Below are 16,379 nucleotides of genomic sequence, written 5' to 3'. Positions count from 1 at the left end.
CTTTCCAATACAGCTTTTTGCTTCTCGATGCTGTGAAACTGAGGCCATTACACATTGTTAAGGTGATGGCGCCCTCTGCTGGTCACTCGGTGTCCTATGTGCTTAATCCTCTCTCCATGCCCTTTTGTGCCATAGAATATATGTATGTATGTAAGTAAGTAAGTAAGTAAGTAAGTAAGTAAGTAAGTAAGTAAGTAAGTAAGTAAGTAAGTAAGTAAGTAAGTAAGTAAGTAAGTAAGTAAGTAAGTAAGTAAGTAAGTAAGTAAGTAAGTAAGTAAGTATTTATAAAGCACCTTTCATACATGTCATGTAGCTCAAAGTGCTGTACACAAACATAGGCATATATAACGATAAAAGCAATAAAGTCACAGTGATCAGTTAAGTTGGTGCACAGCTTCAAGAAGGCCCATGTCAGACTTGCTTAACCTTTTTCATGTAATTGTTACAGAATAGGTCATGGACCTCCTTTGAGAAGATTTTGTCTTGCAACTTGTTCCTGTTTGCGGACGACTCAGCCCTGCTGGTCTCTGACAAGAACAAGTTACAGGTTGAAAAAACCCTCAGCTCAGAACTAGGCAAAATCTGCATATGGCTCGCTGATAACAAACTATCATTACACATGGGCAAAACAGAGTCCATTCTCTTCGGTTCAAATAACAAATGTTGGCGCAGCAGCCATTTTCAGCAAAGGTCTAGACAGCCTTGGGCTACTAAGGAGGAATAAAAGACGCCACACACTTCATTGCAGTTTCACACACCACTGACCGAATCTCACAAGTGAGCCGGCAATGATCCCTTTATTGGAACCAGCTGCGTAATTGTCAAGCTGACAAGTATGACGTCAGCATAAGAGCATTAAAGAGATGCATCGTTCACGACTGTTCAACACCCCCACTTGATCTTATTCTGATAAAACCTTTGACATACATTTACATTTTCTTTTCTTTCATTTTTAACCTTCAACACCAAAAATAAAATACACAAACTTTTCAAGCATGACCTTTGTTGCAGGTTTGGTTAACATATCAGCTACCATTTCTGTTGTTGGACAGTATTCAATAATAATGTTTCCATCATTTACTGCAGATCGAACAAAATGATATTTAATGTCAACATGTTTACACCTTTGGCGACACACAGGATTCTTTGAAAGTGCAATTGCCCCTTGGTTATCCTCAAAGATTGTCACTGGTGCATAATCATTTTCACTATCCATTCCTTTTAATAACTGCACAAGATAAAAACTTTCCTGTGTAGCAGCTGCCAAAGCCATATATTCTGCTTCACATGTGGATAAAGCAACTGTAGGCTGTTTCTTAGATTTCCAGGAAATAACAGGTCCTGTCTGACATAGACTAAAACAGTACCCAGTTGTGCTCCGTCTGTCATTTTGATCTGCTGCCCAATCAGCATCACAATATGCAACAAGTTTTAGTTTTGAATCACTTCTCTTGTAACACAACTCCTGGTCTACAGTTCCCTTCAAGTATCTCAACACATGTTTTGCTGTTACCATATGCTGTTCTTTTGGTTCGGATAAGTGTTGAGACAACTTACTGACAATAAAACTTAGATCAGGTCTAGTACATGTCATTACATAAATCAAGCTGCCTACCACTTCACGATACCTCTTTTGATCAACAGATTCACCTTCATTGTCAAATTGTTGTTTATACTCACATGGAGTCGATCTTGCCTTGCAGTCAGACATGTCAAACCTTTGCAATATTTTCATGATGTACCTTTTCTGGTTCATCTTTATTTCACCATCTGTCTGTGTGAAATCAATGCCTAGAAAGTTCTTAAGTTTGCCAAGATCTTTCATCTTAAATTTGGCTCCCAAAATGTCTTTTACATTTTGGATTGTTTGACTGTTGCTTCCTGCAATGATAAGATCGTCAACCCAGATTATCAAAATAATCCTTTCACCTTTAGATGTTAGTTTATTGTAAACACAATGGTCAGCCGGGTTTTGGATAAAACCATTTTCACTTAGATAATCATGGAGCATTTTATTCCAATTCCGTCCTGATTGTTTCAGACCATACAGTGATTTGTTAAGTTTACAGACCAGTTTCTCCCCCTTCTCTGACTTAACCTCAAATCCTTCAGGTTGCTCCATAAACAACTCACAGTCTATAGGAGCATGTAAATATGCCGTTTTAACATCCATTTGATGCAACTCCAAATTATGTTCTACTGCAATTTGCATTAGACTACGTATAGAGGTCATATTTGCGGTTGGAGAAAAGGTTTCCTTATAATCAATACCAGACACTTGACTATAGCCTTTTGCTACATACCTGGCTTTGCATGTTTCAACTGGGTTCTCTTTCACTGTGTAAACCCATCTGCCCCCCACTGCATGTTTACCTTCTGGCAGTGTGGTCAGGGTAAATGTGTCATTTTCCCTCAGTGAATCCATTTCCTCTTCCATAGCTTTAGTCCATAATTGAGAATTTGGTGATGACATAGCCTCCTCCAATGTTTGGGGCACATCACAAATAACTCTATAACAGTAATCAAGGGTTAGTTCTTCTTGGTCATCAGATTCGACTTTACACTCATAATCCTTCAAATATTGAGGAGGTTTTCTTTCCCTTTGTGGATAAGATTTACTCTGGAAATATTGAGGAGGTTTTCTTTCTCTTTGTGGATAAGATGTACTCTGGCTACTTTGGCCTTCACCTGTCTCAATGTTATCACAAATCTCATTCTCCTGTGACTCTTTTGTGAGTACATTTGCCTTTTCAGTTTTTGGTAGGTGGTTTACAGCTCTCCTCATACTGAAATCTTCATCACCTGTTTCCTGCTCTGTTTGAGTCTGATTCTCAATGACACTCTTGGTGATGAATTTGACCAACCTATTTTTAAGTACTTTTCCTGTGTCAGGATAAAACACCAAATAAGCAGGGCTGTTCTTATCATAGCCTACAAAAATACCCTTTTCACATCTTGAATCCAACTTTTTCTTGTTTTGCTTGTAAGCATAGCATGGTGACCCAAATGTTCTCATTTTTGAAAGGTTAGGCTTCTTTCCTGTTAACATATAGTATGGAGTCTGTCCTACACGCTTGTTGTAACACCTATTTCGAATGACAGCAGCAGTCATAACTGCATATGTCCACAACTCTTTTGGTAAGTCACTCTCAATTAGCATGCATCTTGCCATTTCAAACAATGTTCTCCAATTTCTCTCAGCTGTCCCATTTTGATGGGGTGAATAAGGAGCTGAGGTCTCATGTCTGATGGCATTTCTACTTAGCAATGACTGAAATTGACCAGAAGTATACTCTGTACCATTATCAGATCTCATGCATTTGATTTTTCCATAAGGTGAAACGTCAGCAATGTACTTCTCAGTAGCCTTGACTGTGTCACTCTTTGATTTCAAAAAATAAACAAAAACTGCTCCTGAATAGTCATCAGTAAATGCTAATGTGTATCTGAACCCATCTTTAGCTGTAGGATCTATAGGTCCAGACAAATCTGTGTGTACAAGCTGCAGTGGAGCCTTTGCTCTTTCATCTGGCTCTCTGCTCCTGCTCTGAGCAAATTTACCCTTTGTGCACACTTCACATGTCAAATTAGATGTATCAGTTTTGCCTTTAATTGTCATACCCTCTGTGACTTTTTGCAATTTTAACACATCTTCGTAGTTACAGTGACCTAGAATTTCGTGCCATGTTTTGATATCATAACACCCATGACATTCATCAACATTTTCATCATTAACTGTGTTTAGATAAAACAATCTATCATACACCTTAATATCAAATGTCGTACCGTTCTCATGAATGAGCTTGTTCTGTCCTTCCTTGAATACAACCGTGGCTCCGTTGGTCGTCGCTGCCTTGACCGAGAAAATGTCTTGGGGAAAGGATGGGACGTACAGCGCCCCCGTCAGCATCGTCTCCACCTCTCGACCCGTATTGTCTTTCAGCCAAACTTTGGCTGCACCTCTCTTCAGCGCTATGCCAGAGGCCCTCACTCCATCAGCCAACTCCAGGACATGTTTTCGTGGCTCGAAACTCTCGTCAAAGTCTTTGAACTTGCTCACGTCAGTCACTATGTGCGATGTAGCACCGGTGTCGACCATAAGCCCTCTTTGCTTCAGGCCATTGCCTGGGTCGCCGTCCACCTGTCGTTCGCGGGCCTTGAAGGCGAATGTGTGGTGGTGGTCGTGGTCCTCTTCATCCGCGGCCTGTTTTACGTTGTCTCGTCGTCCTCTCCGCCTGCAGTTTGCATCTCTGTGCGTGGAACTTCTGCAAAAACGGCACCACTGTCTCTGTTGTTCCCCGTGACCAGCAGCCTTGCACTCGCGGGCCATATGGCCCTTTTGGCCGCAAGCATAACAGGTCAGCAGCTTCACATCAAAGTCTTTGCCTCTTACTTTCATCACGCTGTCATCAACTGAGCTCCCACTGAACTTCTCAGTGCTCTCGTAGCTCCTCAGCTTGGTTTTGAACTCGGCGAAGGTGATCTTCTCATCACTTTGTGTAATGTGGATAGAAAACGGTTTAAACGACGCTGGCAGCCCCTTCAGAATCATCGCTATCAATAAACCGTCACTTAAAATCTCGTCTGCATTCCTCAGTGCTGTGATAGCAGTTTCTGCTCGTATAATATAGTCTGTAATGCTTTCATTAGCATATTTCTGGAGAGACGTAAGCTCTGTGTACAAGCTGATCACACGTGGTTTTCCTGTACTTGCGTAGTGATCCCTCAGAATCTTCAACGCCTTTCTCCCATCGTCCGCTGCATCTCTCATGACCAGAGACAAACTTGTGTCGTCCAACAATTGGATAAGTTCGGCGTAGACTTCTTCATTTTTGTCAGCATCTTCTGCGGCTCTTGTTGCGGCTGCGTCTGCGTCTTCTTCGTCCCCGTCACCGTCAGGTTTTTTCAATATGGTGCTTTTCAGCCCATGTAGACGCAGGTGGCCAAGAAACTTTGTTTCCCACAACTCATAGTTTTTCTCCTCTCCGTCAAAGCACAAACGATTCCATCGGCTTCCAAGATCCTTTCTGGGCCCATAACCTGTTGGCGCAGCAGCCATTTTCAGCAAAGGTCTAGACAGCCTTGGGCTACTAAGGAGGAATAAAAGACGCCACACACTTCATTGCAGTTTCACACACCACTGACCGAATCTCACAAGTGAGCCGGCAATGATCCCTTTATTGGAACCAGCTGCGTAATTGTCAAGCTGACAAGTATGACGTCAGCATAAGAGCATTAAAGAGATGCATCGTTCACGACTGTTCAACAACAAACTCAGCAAGACCGACGGCTTCTCAGTTACAGTGGGTGACAATATTGTCACAAGGAAAGAAGATATTACCTACCTGGGTTCCATCCTAGAGGCAAATCTTTCCTGTGATAAAATGGCATCCAATGTAATAAAAAAAAGTCAACCAACGAACTCGATTCTTGTACCGGATCTCCTCACTGGTAAACAAGAATACACTGAAGACTCTGGCAGGAGCACTCATTCAAGGGTACTACGACTATGCTTGCACCTCATGGTACCAAAGCACCTCAAAGGCGCTAAAAACAAAATTACAAACATCTCAAAACAAACTGGTCAGACTACTGCTTTTCTTTTTTTTTTGAGAAAAAAAATTATTTCCAATTTTTTGACATGACATACAGTAAAACTAGACACACAAACATTAAAAATTAAAATCCACAATAAATCATAGGACCATGATAGTCCAGTATTTAAATCAAAATAAATGTAGATTAAAGGATATACATATACATAATAATAATTACGATACACTACAATACATACAAATGCTCTTGCTGGCTCTTCTGCACCCTTCCTTTCTCCTGTGGTTACTTCTTCCCAGAATATCTTCACAGGGGGACATTCCCAATACATATGCATAAATGTACCGATCTCACCCTTTAAACACAATGAGCATCGAGAGTCCTGTTTAAGCCCCATAAGGTACAACCGTCTAGGAGTCAAGTAAGTCCTATGAATAAAATTAAGATTAATCTGTTGATGATCCGGGTTGCGTGACGAGTGACGACAGCCGAACGTTTGCCCAGACTTCATACCAATCAAAATCCACTTCCAAGTCTGGTATATCCTTCCTACAAACTGAGTCTAGGGGAAGGACTTCATACGAAGTGACGATAAAAGTCAGAGACGAAGCCTCTCGATGTCTCCTTTTCATAAAAGAATTTGTGATATCTGTGGTGCACAAGTGGACTCTTTAAAGGAACTCCATGAGCCTTCAAAGCAGCTCTTAATTGTAGATAGAAATAATAAGTAGAGCAGGTGAGGTTAAATTTGTTATGTATATCTCGATAGCTACAGAAACCCTGTTTGTTGAAAATCTACTGCTTGACCTTACTCCTAGAACCCACCTCACCCCTGCCCACTTTGACAACCTAGGATGGCTTAGAGTAGACGACAGAGTACAGCAACTTGCAATGGGCCTGGTCTACAAGATACACTACACGACCAAGGTACCCATGTACATGTCAAAATACTTCCCAAAGGTCAGTGAATACCACGATCACAACACCAGAGGGAGCTCCACAAATCATGTTAAACCCAGATTCGGCTCAAACAAGGGACTAAACACGTTTCGCAATTATGCCACATCAATGTGGAACGCCCTACCCAAAGCTGTAAAGGAATGTGAATCACTACCCACTTTCAAAAACACTCTCAAAAAACACCTACGGGAGACTGCAATTCAAAACTGGCCCCTGTAAATGTCCTAACACAACCCTCTCCAATGTACAGTAAATTACCAAACTGGTCTTGTCAATATTCCAATGTACAGTTTTGCTTGTACAGTTGTACAGTGTCCCCCCCCCCCCCCCAACCACCTCCAATGTACAGTCCCCCCCCACCTACCCAACCTCCTCCAATGTACATTTCTACGTCAAATGTATATACTCTCTTTTCTGGACTCTTTTCGTATCACAAACAGTACTGTATTTGCAAATCTGGTATGTCATAAATGTATAGATGTAGCAGTACTGTCTTATGTATGTCATATATGTTATGATTAATTGAAAATGGGGGACCCTGATGTAAACAAGACGAAAGTCTTTCTCTGGTCTGCATCCCCTTAACAATTGTATGTATTGAGCTGTACTGTACCCATTCTGCAATCTGTTAATAAAGTTTTCAATCAATTAATCAATAAGATTTGATTGTTGTTATTATATATATGTTAGATATGATTAAGCCCAGCATTCTAAATACTGAGATCCCAATGGAGATATTTTGTCATTCAGCTGACGCTTTTATTCAAAGCGACTTACAAGTTCTGTACAACAAGTCAGCAGGAAGGGTACAACTCTGGTAACAATGTTCACCAAACAGTGTTGAAACGTGGGTGCTAGTCTTGAGTAAAGAAGATATTAGCAGTAGTAAAGACACATTCTTCTTATTGACATAACCTCTACTGAATGAAATGGTGAAATTAAACTATGCCATATTTCTCTTTGGACCCCCTGGAAACCGCTCTAGGTCCCATGGGAGTGCCCAGACTCCCATGTTGAGAACCACTGGACTATATTCCATATCGCCCTTACTACCAGACAGACATTATTATTTCATTAATCACTTTTATTGAAATAGCATCTTATACATCTCACAGGATCACACAACGAATCAATTCAGGCGTTGCCAGGATAACCTGTGAAGCCACAATCCCACCAACCACACACAGTCCAGACACGGCTGGGCCAGTCTACATAATGGCTGGGCCAGTCTACATAATGGCTGGGCCGGTCTACATAATGGCTGGGCCGGTCTACATAATGGCTGGGCCGGTCTACATAATGGCTGGGCCGGTCTACATAATGGCTGGGCCGGTCTACATAATGGCTGGGCCGGTCTACATAATGGCTGGGCCGGTCTACATAATGGCTGGGCCGGTCTACATAATGGCTGGGCCAGTCTACATAATGGCTGGGCCAGTCTACATAATGGCTGGGCCGGTCTACATAATGGCTGGGCCAGTCTACATAATGGAGTGATGAGGCAGAGATGAGACCGGCCCGAAAGCGACACACCATAACATTCAGAACACATGGACGCTCTGGAAAGACTCTTAAGTTACATCATAATCAGTAAAAGAGCACTTATAGTCATTAGGATTAATTCGATCAAATATGGCTTCTGTAAAACAAGTGTTAAAAGCTAAATACAAATTGGCTATCGTGAATTTCTACTGCAGCAAATGAACAGTAGAGGCAGTGCAGAAGCCATTTTAACACTGAGACACGAAACACGGTTAAAGAACAGTTACAACCAGTATGTCGAACATATCACTTATATGGGCACATGACGTTTTACACAAACGCCCTCCCGAGTTCTGCTGGCAAATCTGCATAGGTATTTATATTGCGCAATGAACACTGATTGTCTTGTGCAAGTGCATAGCTCTGTTAGGTCTGGTTTCACTTTGGTCAAACCAACCATACACACTCAATATAAGGAGTTATTATCTATATTCTGTCCAACTAATGTCACGATAATGTTCTACTATCGTATAAGATATATAGGCTAAGCATAGCGGAAGGGCACTGGATTCGATACCAGTGCATTACACACGCTATGAGCCAATTGTACTGTGTGTTAGTACAGGTAGTCAATGTTTTTCTCATGGGTCTAGGGCGACATTACTCGTTATTCATACTACTGTGCTGAGTCTTGCCCCCCGTCCTCGTAGGCACTTAACAACGTTCCAATCCGATGGGGAATCCGATAGCGCGAGAGATCCAATAAGTGCTTTTCAGAATGTGCTCTCCAGCGTATTGTAGTTGTCCTTGAAGTTCTTCAGCTCCAGGAAGTGCTTGGGCCGCTTGCTGCGCTGCTGGGCCGTGGGCGTGAGGTGGGTGGTCTGGGTAGGGGGGGAGGACGGGGGGTGGTCCGGGACGCCGGTCAGGTCTTTGGCCGCAGACTGGTGGTGCTGGTTCAGGGCACTGCTGCTAGTCTGGGCCTTCACGCTGGATTGAGGATAAAAATTAAAACGGGTTATTCCTTCAGCGCATCACATTAAAAGGTTCCCGTTGCTGAACGTAGGGGACATTTAGATGACTATCCCCAATAGTCTCGTTCGTTCAGATTCTAGGACTTGTAATGTGGCATGTTGTAGTGCTATGCATCTATGACGTGTGTTTGGGGAAGTCAGTTCACCCTGCAGCTCTCTGGATAACGAAGACCTGACCCCTATCTCTTTGAATGGGGAGACATCCATATGTAAGAATTTATCGTACATATCATAATTTTAATTTCATAATTAATAATAATAATAATAATAATAATAATACATCTATTTTATATAGCGCTTTTCCAGGTGCTCAAAGACGCTTCACATGGGCAGGAGAGACAAACTATGGCAAAACAAAAAAACAGAACAAAACAGAACAAAAATAATACATGACAAAATAAAATAAAACCGACAGAATTAGAGGTCAAAAGCAAGATTGAAAAGGTGGGTTTTGAGGGCTGATTTAAAAGATGTCAGGGTGTTTGCATCACGGATATGGCTGGGGAGGGCATTCCAGAGGGAGGGGGCAGCAGCAGCAAAGGCCCTGTCGCCCCAGGTCCGGAGCTTGGTCGTGGGAGGTGTTAGAAGGTTGGCATCTGCAGACCTAAGGCGACGGGTGGGCGTGTGACGGCGGAGGAGGTCGGACAGGTAGGGAGGGGCAAGGTTGTTGAGGGCTTTAAATGTGATGAGTAGTATTTTAAAATGTATCCTGTATTTGATTGGAAGCCAGTGGAGGTCGTGGAGGACAGGGGTGATGTGATCATAATTGAAGTCACTGGTAAATTACTGACAACACTGAATGGCAAATTTGGCCAAAAAGGATAAAGTTATGATTTATGCCCGTCTGAAAAATGTCTCTTCATACATAGAGATTAGAGCGGCTATGAAGGCTTCACAGGGTGCAGTAGTGGCAAGGGCGAAACTTTAGTTTGAGAAGTGGGGAGGACACAATTATTATGGAATGGGAAATATGTACATGCGATTGATTTTTTTTTGTGCATGTGAAGAACACACACGTTTTTACTGGTTTTACTTTTTGAAAAAAGTGAGGGGGACAAAAACAAGATTTTGAAAAGGACATGTCGCCCCTGAGTAGTAATAAGTAGTAATGGTTGTTTACTCACACAGAGGCCAGTTCAGTTAAAGCCTCTTGGTATTTCACAAACTCTGCTTCACCAAACACCTAACGGCACGACAGGTCACACACAGAGAGGGGAAGAGTGACGACATGCACTACAGAACAGAGAATACCGACTGACCCATCTCAAACCCACCCTCTTTTCTTAATCGTCCAAACTTTGTTTGTCCGAGGGCAGCAACGGTTGTGATTGGAGGATCAAGAAAAGTAGACAGGGCTCGAGATAGGTCAATTTCACACACGCAGACATTTTTAGATTTGCAGTGAAGACAATCATGAGTCTTCTAGTCTCCGTTTCACACAAACAGTAAACAGTTCAGTTCAGTTATTTTTTATTTCGGGCTTTGGACACATAACAACGTCCATTCCATAAATCACCAAAGTTTTACCAGCTGCTATTGCAGCATTGTCCAATTGTCCGAAAAGGGCTGAAGGGAGAAGCACTAGGCTTGTCGGGCCCTACCCCTGAAGACTTACGTTTCATTTTTTTTTCTTTTTTCATTTACATACATACATAGTAGATACATATAGCACACATTTCAGTACACATTACAGTACACATTACAGTATAGTATACCTGCAGTATATAATAGCATATATAATAGTATATAGTACATAATAGTGTATACAGCACATATATAATGTGATGTGAGATATATAGTACATGTACAATACTAGATATACTATGTGAGATATACTATACAATACAATATAGTACCATAATATAATAGTATATACTGCAAATATAGTTCAATATAATATACAAATTAATTATAATATGATTATATAATGTGATATGATATAGCACACAATACAGTATCATATGTATTTATTATTATTTTTATATGCAATTAAAGCTCTTCTTCCCTTCTGTACCTATCAAAAATTGATTTTTTTAGTCTAGATTTGAATTGATTTATGTTTTCACAATATTTGTGTTCATCCTGTAGCCCATTCCACAGGGTGGCTCCGTAAGAGGAGATACACATTATTTTCAGGTTGGTTTTCATCACAGGTTTTTTGAAGTTCAACAGGCATACGACGCACACACGCACACGCACACAGAATGACTGACCCCTGTCCCGTGGCGTGCGTTATTGTAGCCCTCCAGCACAGAGTCTATGAGGGAACTTTGGGTGTTGCGGAAGAGGGAGTTGGAGTTCCGTAGCTCCAGGAGCCAGGTCCGGAACCTTTTCCCTGTCACAGCAGTGGGAGTCCCTCCCAGCTCACGGAAAGGGAAGTCTGCCCCGAGGGGGAAGAGAGACATTAAGGTAATGCCACAATAGGATTTGTAGGCAGTTACACGTTGTGATCAGCAGGAGGCACTGTTGGACTATGACGAAATGTGAAATGTACGCCAGCAAGTGGAGTAACCCCTCCCTCTGTTGTCTCAGCTCCTCCTACCTACATGGGTGAAGGCGTGTACTGGATATACAACACAGGTTAAAGGAACACGCCAACATTTTGGGAAATTAGCTTATCGTCTTCTCCAGAGAGAGAGACAAGATAGATACCAGTTTCCACAATGCTAAGCTAGGCTAATGTGCAGCCAGATAGCTTTCTAGTGAACACACAGAGAGGAAGCTGGTATCTATCTTCTTGTCTCTCTCTGGAGAAGACGGTAATGTAATTTCCCAAAATGTTGGCGTGTTCTTTTAAATGGCAAGGTAGAGTACGGCAAGCCTACCCGTACTGTGCCATCCCTACTAGTGAGTGGAATTGTCAATTATCATATAATGGGGTATCATTGGAAAGCCACACTCATTGGCTACAACCCTGTGCAAAGATTTTCGAGATCGCCAAATGATTGACGGAGCTAGACCCCCGGGAGTCGAGGGTGGTAATGTGTACTTTTGCGTACTTTGGGGCACACCTCACATATCGGCATGTAACTCGAGAACCGCTGAACGGATTTTGTCACCTGAAAGGGCAATCGACAGGCAACAAATAGGGCTTTAATTCTATCTATATAATGTATTAAAAGAAATACACACAAGCCACTAGAGGTCGGCAAAGAATCGTCCACATGTGGGATTGTGGGCCCTTGGATGTTAAGAGGTTAATGTTTTTAAATATTTTTTTGTAGCCAAGAGTAAAGACCATAACCCTATCAAAAACAGTAGTCAAAGTGTAAAATATTATTTTCATTTTTACCGATGTTTTATACGATTTATCGGAAATACGAATTTATCGGAAAATGCTAATTATCGTAAAAACCGCAAGGAAATGACTAAATCCAGATTCAACCCTGCCATTGGAAAGAGGAGCATTTTCCCTATCCATAGATGTATGATTTGGCCATAATAAGGTCAAGGTCAAGTTCAAATATGAATTTATAATTAAAATCGATTATCGTTAATTACTGTATCTACAAATCCTTCTGTTTAATCATCTTCCCTTTATTCATTTGCTTAGATTTTTTGTACACATGATCTCAATAAGGTGGTGAATGAGCTCAGTGAGCATTTTCCCGTACCCCGCAGATTTAACATGATCAAATATGCAAAAATCATAATTTATATTCTCCTTTTCTTCATTACAATTTACTCAGCCTAGTAACAGACACAATATTTCTGACACTGGAAATACATACCCCCAGGTCCCTAGATGTTCCTAGATACCAAGAACATGCAAATTGACCTTGCAGAAGTGGAGCAATCTTCCATTTACTTAGGCATGTACCTTTAGGCGAAATATTCCTACAGCTTAAGACAACTAACTAACTAACCAACCAGTGTCTCTGATAGCATCCATTGACCTCATCCTGTAGAGGTAGTGAGTTAAGACAACTAACTAACTAACCAACCAACCAGTGTCTCTGATAGTATCCAGTGCTCTCATCCTGTAGAGGTAGTGAGTTAAGACAACTAACTAACCACTAACCAGTGTCTCTGATAGCATCCAGTGCTCTCATCCTGTAGAGGAAGTCGTAACAGCCTGCAACACACAGAGACACATCGGGTCAGTGCAGTACAGTTCAATTCACTTTATTTACCATACATGGGAAATTGTAAATCATAATAACCGAATCATAACAAAGACAGCATGAACATACAAGAGACATCTAGCAACAAAGCCGAAAATGCCATACATTACGTGTGGAAGTGCAAGTGCAAATAATTATATAATAATAATAAACATTGTTTTATAGCACCGTTCATACAAGAATTGCAGCTCAAGGTGCTTTACAGCAGTAATAGGAGACAGGCATAAAATGAGGACAAAATTGGCAGATCAAGAGCAATGCATAAAGTGCAGACATAAAATAAATATAAAACAAGTATAAAATAGATAGCAGCAAAATAGACAAAGTAAGGCATAGAACATTAAATCACATCGTTTTTCATATTAGGATCCAACATCTTAATAGGCCACTTTGTTTATGGTTTGATTATCACTGATACACATGATATAGACATTTAGATGTTTAGAGCTGTCAGATCCACCACAGGTCTTTCTCATATACTCCGCCTTTCCCCCCGTTCTAAGGTACTTTAAGTTTCATTGCAAAGTTCACACGGCAGGAAATAATATTAAATCAACTCAATGGTGTCTGACAGTTCTATGGCCATTTTAAATAGACAGTAATAAAAGAGAGAAATAGAATAGACAGAGTAAAATAGAATAGAATATAATGCAATAGTGTGTGTGTGTGTGTGTGTGTGTGTGTGTGTGTGTGTGTGTGTGTGTGTGTGTTCCTCACCAGCCTGTGCTTTTAACCGGTCGTCATCCAGTGTCAGCAGACGGGGCTCAAAGCTTATTTTCAGTACTTTATTTAGTTTGCTGTCAATTTCCTGTCTCAGATCCTAAGGTACACAGAGAAACGGTGTCACCAGTCACATACAGTATATAAACACACTTATGTCAACACTTTAGTCAAACACTAGAACGTCCTGCAGCCTCACTAGCAGCCATTGAGGCTGACGTGACCCTACCACCCCACCTACGTACCTCCTGGATCACTACCCACTTTCAAAACCTCTCTCAAGGGACACCTACGGGAGACTGCAATTCAACACTGGCCCCTGTAAATATCCTAACCCAACCCCCTCCAATGTACAGTCATTTACCTAGTATGGTTGTCAATAGTTCAATGTACAATTGTGTTTGTTTGTACAGTGTCTCCTCCCCCCCCCCCTCAATGTACAGTGTTACTTGTTTATACAGTGTGCCCCCCGCCCCCCCCCCCCCCAACCACCTCCAATGTAAATTACCCAGTATGGTTGTCAATATCCCAATGTACCCAACCCCCCCCACCCAACCTCCTCCAATGTACAGTTTCTACGTCAAATGTATATACTCCCTTTTCCTGACTCCTTCTGTATCACAAACAGTACTGTATTTGCAAATCTGGTATGTCATAAATGTATAGATGTAGCAGTACTGACTATCTGTATGTCATGTATGTCATATATGTCTATATGAATTGAAAATGGGGGACCCTGATGGAAACAAGACAAACGTCTTTCTCAGGTCTGCATCCCCTTAACAATTGTATGTATTGAGCCGTACTGTATTGTACCCATTCTGCAATCTGTTAAATAAAGTTTTCATTCATTCATTCATTCATTCCTCTCTTTTTTAGACTATTTTTGTATCACAAACAGTACTGTATTTCATGTATATCTTGTATGTCATAAATGTATAGATGTAGCAGATTTTTTATAAACGTTGGACCTCTACTATACATGATGCATGATGAATTGAAAATGGGGGACCCTGATGTAAACAAGACGAAAGTATTTCTCTGGTCTGCATCCCCTTAACAATTGTATGTATTGAGCTGTACTGTACCCATTCTGCAATCTGTTAAATACAGTTTTCAATCAATCAATCAATCAATCAAGTGACGTGACGGGGTGTGGTGCGTCGTGTTGTTACCTTGGGGGCATTGTGGCCAAGGGGGACATGTGGACCTCTCCGAGACTTCATAGCAAAGCGCATGATCTGTCTCTTCACAAAGATGAACAACAAAACAAACACCTGGAAACAAGAGAGTTTGTCAGTTTCCCCATCGTGTCCAATGCGTGCTCAAGAAAGAGTTGCATCGGATCAGCAGAGGGCTCACACACCCTTGCCTCGGTTTGATCGTCTGTTTATTTTACACTGCGATGTTCCAATTCCCATCACAAACATAAACCGATCTGACATTGTGTTTATCATAGTTAGCTAGAGAGCTGAACTTACCAGACTCCCGTAAGCCATTACAAGAACTACGTTGACGCTTGAGAGACGAGAATCGGACCCCATGTCTCTCTTCTTTCGTCTTCGTTGTTGCAACTAATTTATTTGTACCTGACGGTGCAGCACCACTCCGGGTACCGTAAGACATGCAGTTTCATAAATCGACAGTCTGTAAACATATACAAATAATAGACAAGAGAGGAAACAGAAGAGGTCAAAAGAAACGTTGTGCTGTTTCAGTCCATGTTTCGGACCGGTATGGTAAGCTCACGGGTACGCTCTACTACTACAGTTTGTTGACTTCCTGGATAATCACGTGATCGCAGAATTGATGACGTAAGGTCACCCCAATAGGGTATATCTGCAGAGCCGCAAGCCCAACGCCTGGGCGGGGCTTCGGGGCTTGTACTCGGTTTGACTGTGCGGTAGTCAGTTTGTGCTGTTTATTTTTACAAGCAGTGAGGACTCGACAGCATTTGCATTTCTGTGTTCCGTGTTGCAGGTTAAGGTTAGGGTTAAGGTTAGGGTTAGGATTAAAAATAAACAGCACAAACTGACTACTTCCGGGTTTTACAGGAAACAAGACAAGGTACAAGCCCCGACGCCTATTGCTTATTAACAGCGGAGCAGTGCTGCCGTTGCTTCCGCGTTTTCCCTGATTGGCTGCGACACGCCCCGCGGCAGGCGCGGCAACCGCGGAGCGGAGCTCTGCCGCGGAGCGGAGCGGCAGAGCTTGCGGCATTATGTAACCGCCCTAATCCGCCATGATTTTCATTCGAAGCTCAGCTCACCTGGCAGCGCAGCTGTCCTGCGGTCCTGCGGTCCGTTATTGACAAGTTTGAATCCCATCAATTTTTTTTTAACGTGTATTCTTTCGCCGGTTAAGGTTAGGCATGGTTAAGGTTAAAGTTAAGGTTAGGCATTGTTTCGGAGTTGGTTAAGGCAGTGGCGGCCGGTGGGTACTTCGCCACTAGGGGCGCTATACCAAAAATTTTGCAAACATGTACAGTACAGTACCACGCAACAGACTC

The 16,379-nt window shown here is 41.9% G+C and overlaps 1 protein-coding gene across 1 annotated transcript; it reads right to left on the bottom strand.

Moving 5' to 3' along the window:
• Positions 1–7,591: 7,591 nt before the first annotated feature.
• On the bottom strand, positions 7,592–15,640 carry ltap1 (lipid transport auxiliary protein 1). The gene is made up of 7 exons (XM_084336172.1): positions 15,352–15,640; positions 15,046–15,147; positions 13,868–13,970; positions 13,048–13,101; positions 11,240–11,406; positions 10,151–10,209; positions 7,592–8,982 (listed from the first exon to the last, which is right to left on the bottom strand). The coding sequence occupies exons 1-7, from the start codon at positions 15,412–15,414 to the stop codon at positions 8,769–8,771; spliced, it is 762 nt and encodes a 253-aa protein (XP_084192298.1). The 5' UTR covers positions 15,415–15,640; the 3' UTR covers positions 7,592–8,768.
• Between the last annotated feature and the right edge of the window lie 739 nt (positions 15,641–16,379).

This window comes from Notolepis coatsorum (assembly GCF_963971535.1).
Source record: "Notolepis coatsorum genome assembly, chromosome: 19".
NCBI lineage: Eukaryota > Metazoa > Chordata > Actinopteri > Aulopiformes > Paralepididae > Notolepis > Notolepis coatsorum.
Note: the sequence above shows the minus strand (reverse complement) of the source record. Positions and strands in the feature narration are given on the sequence as shown.

Bases quoted from the DNA above. Each gene is read 5' to 3' on its own strand.
- ltap1 (XM_084336172.1), bottom strand. From the start codon at position 15,414: ATGGGGTCCGATTCTCGTCTCTCAAGCGTCAACGTAGTTCTTGTAATG. The intron at 13,971-15,045 runs GTAACAACACGA...TGTGTACCTTAG, and splicing joins TTGGCCACAATGCCCCCAAG to GATCTGAGACAGGAAATTGA. The intron at 8,983-10,150 runs GTGAGTAAACAA...TCCTCAATCCAG, and splicing joins TTAACTGAACTGGCCTCTGT to CGTGAAGGCCCAGACTAGCA.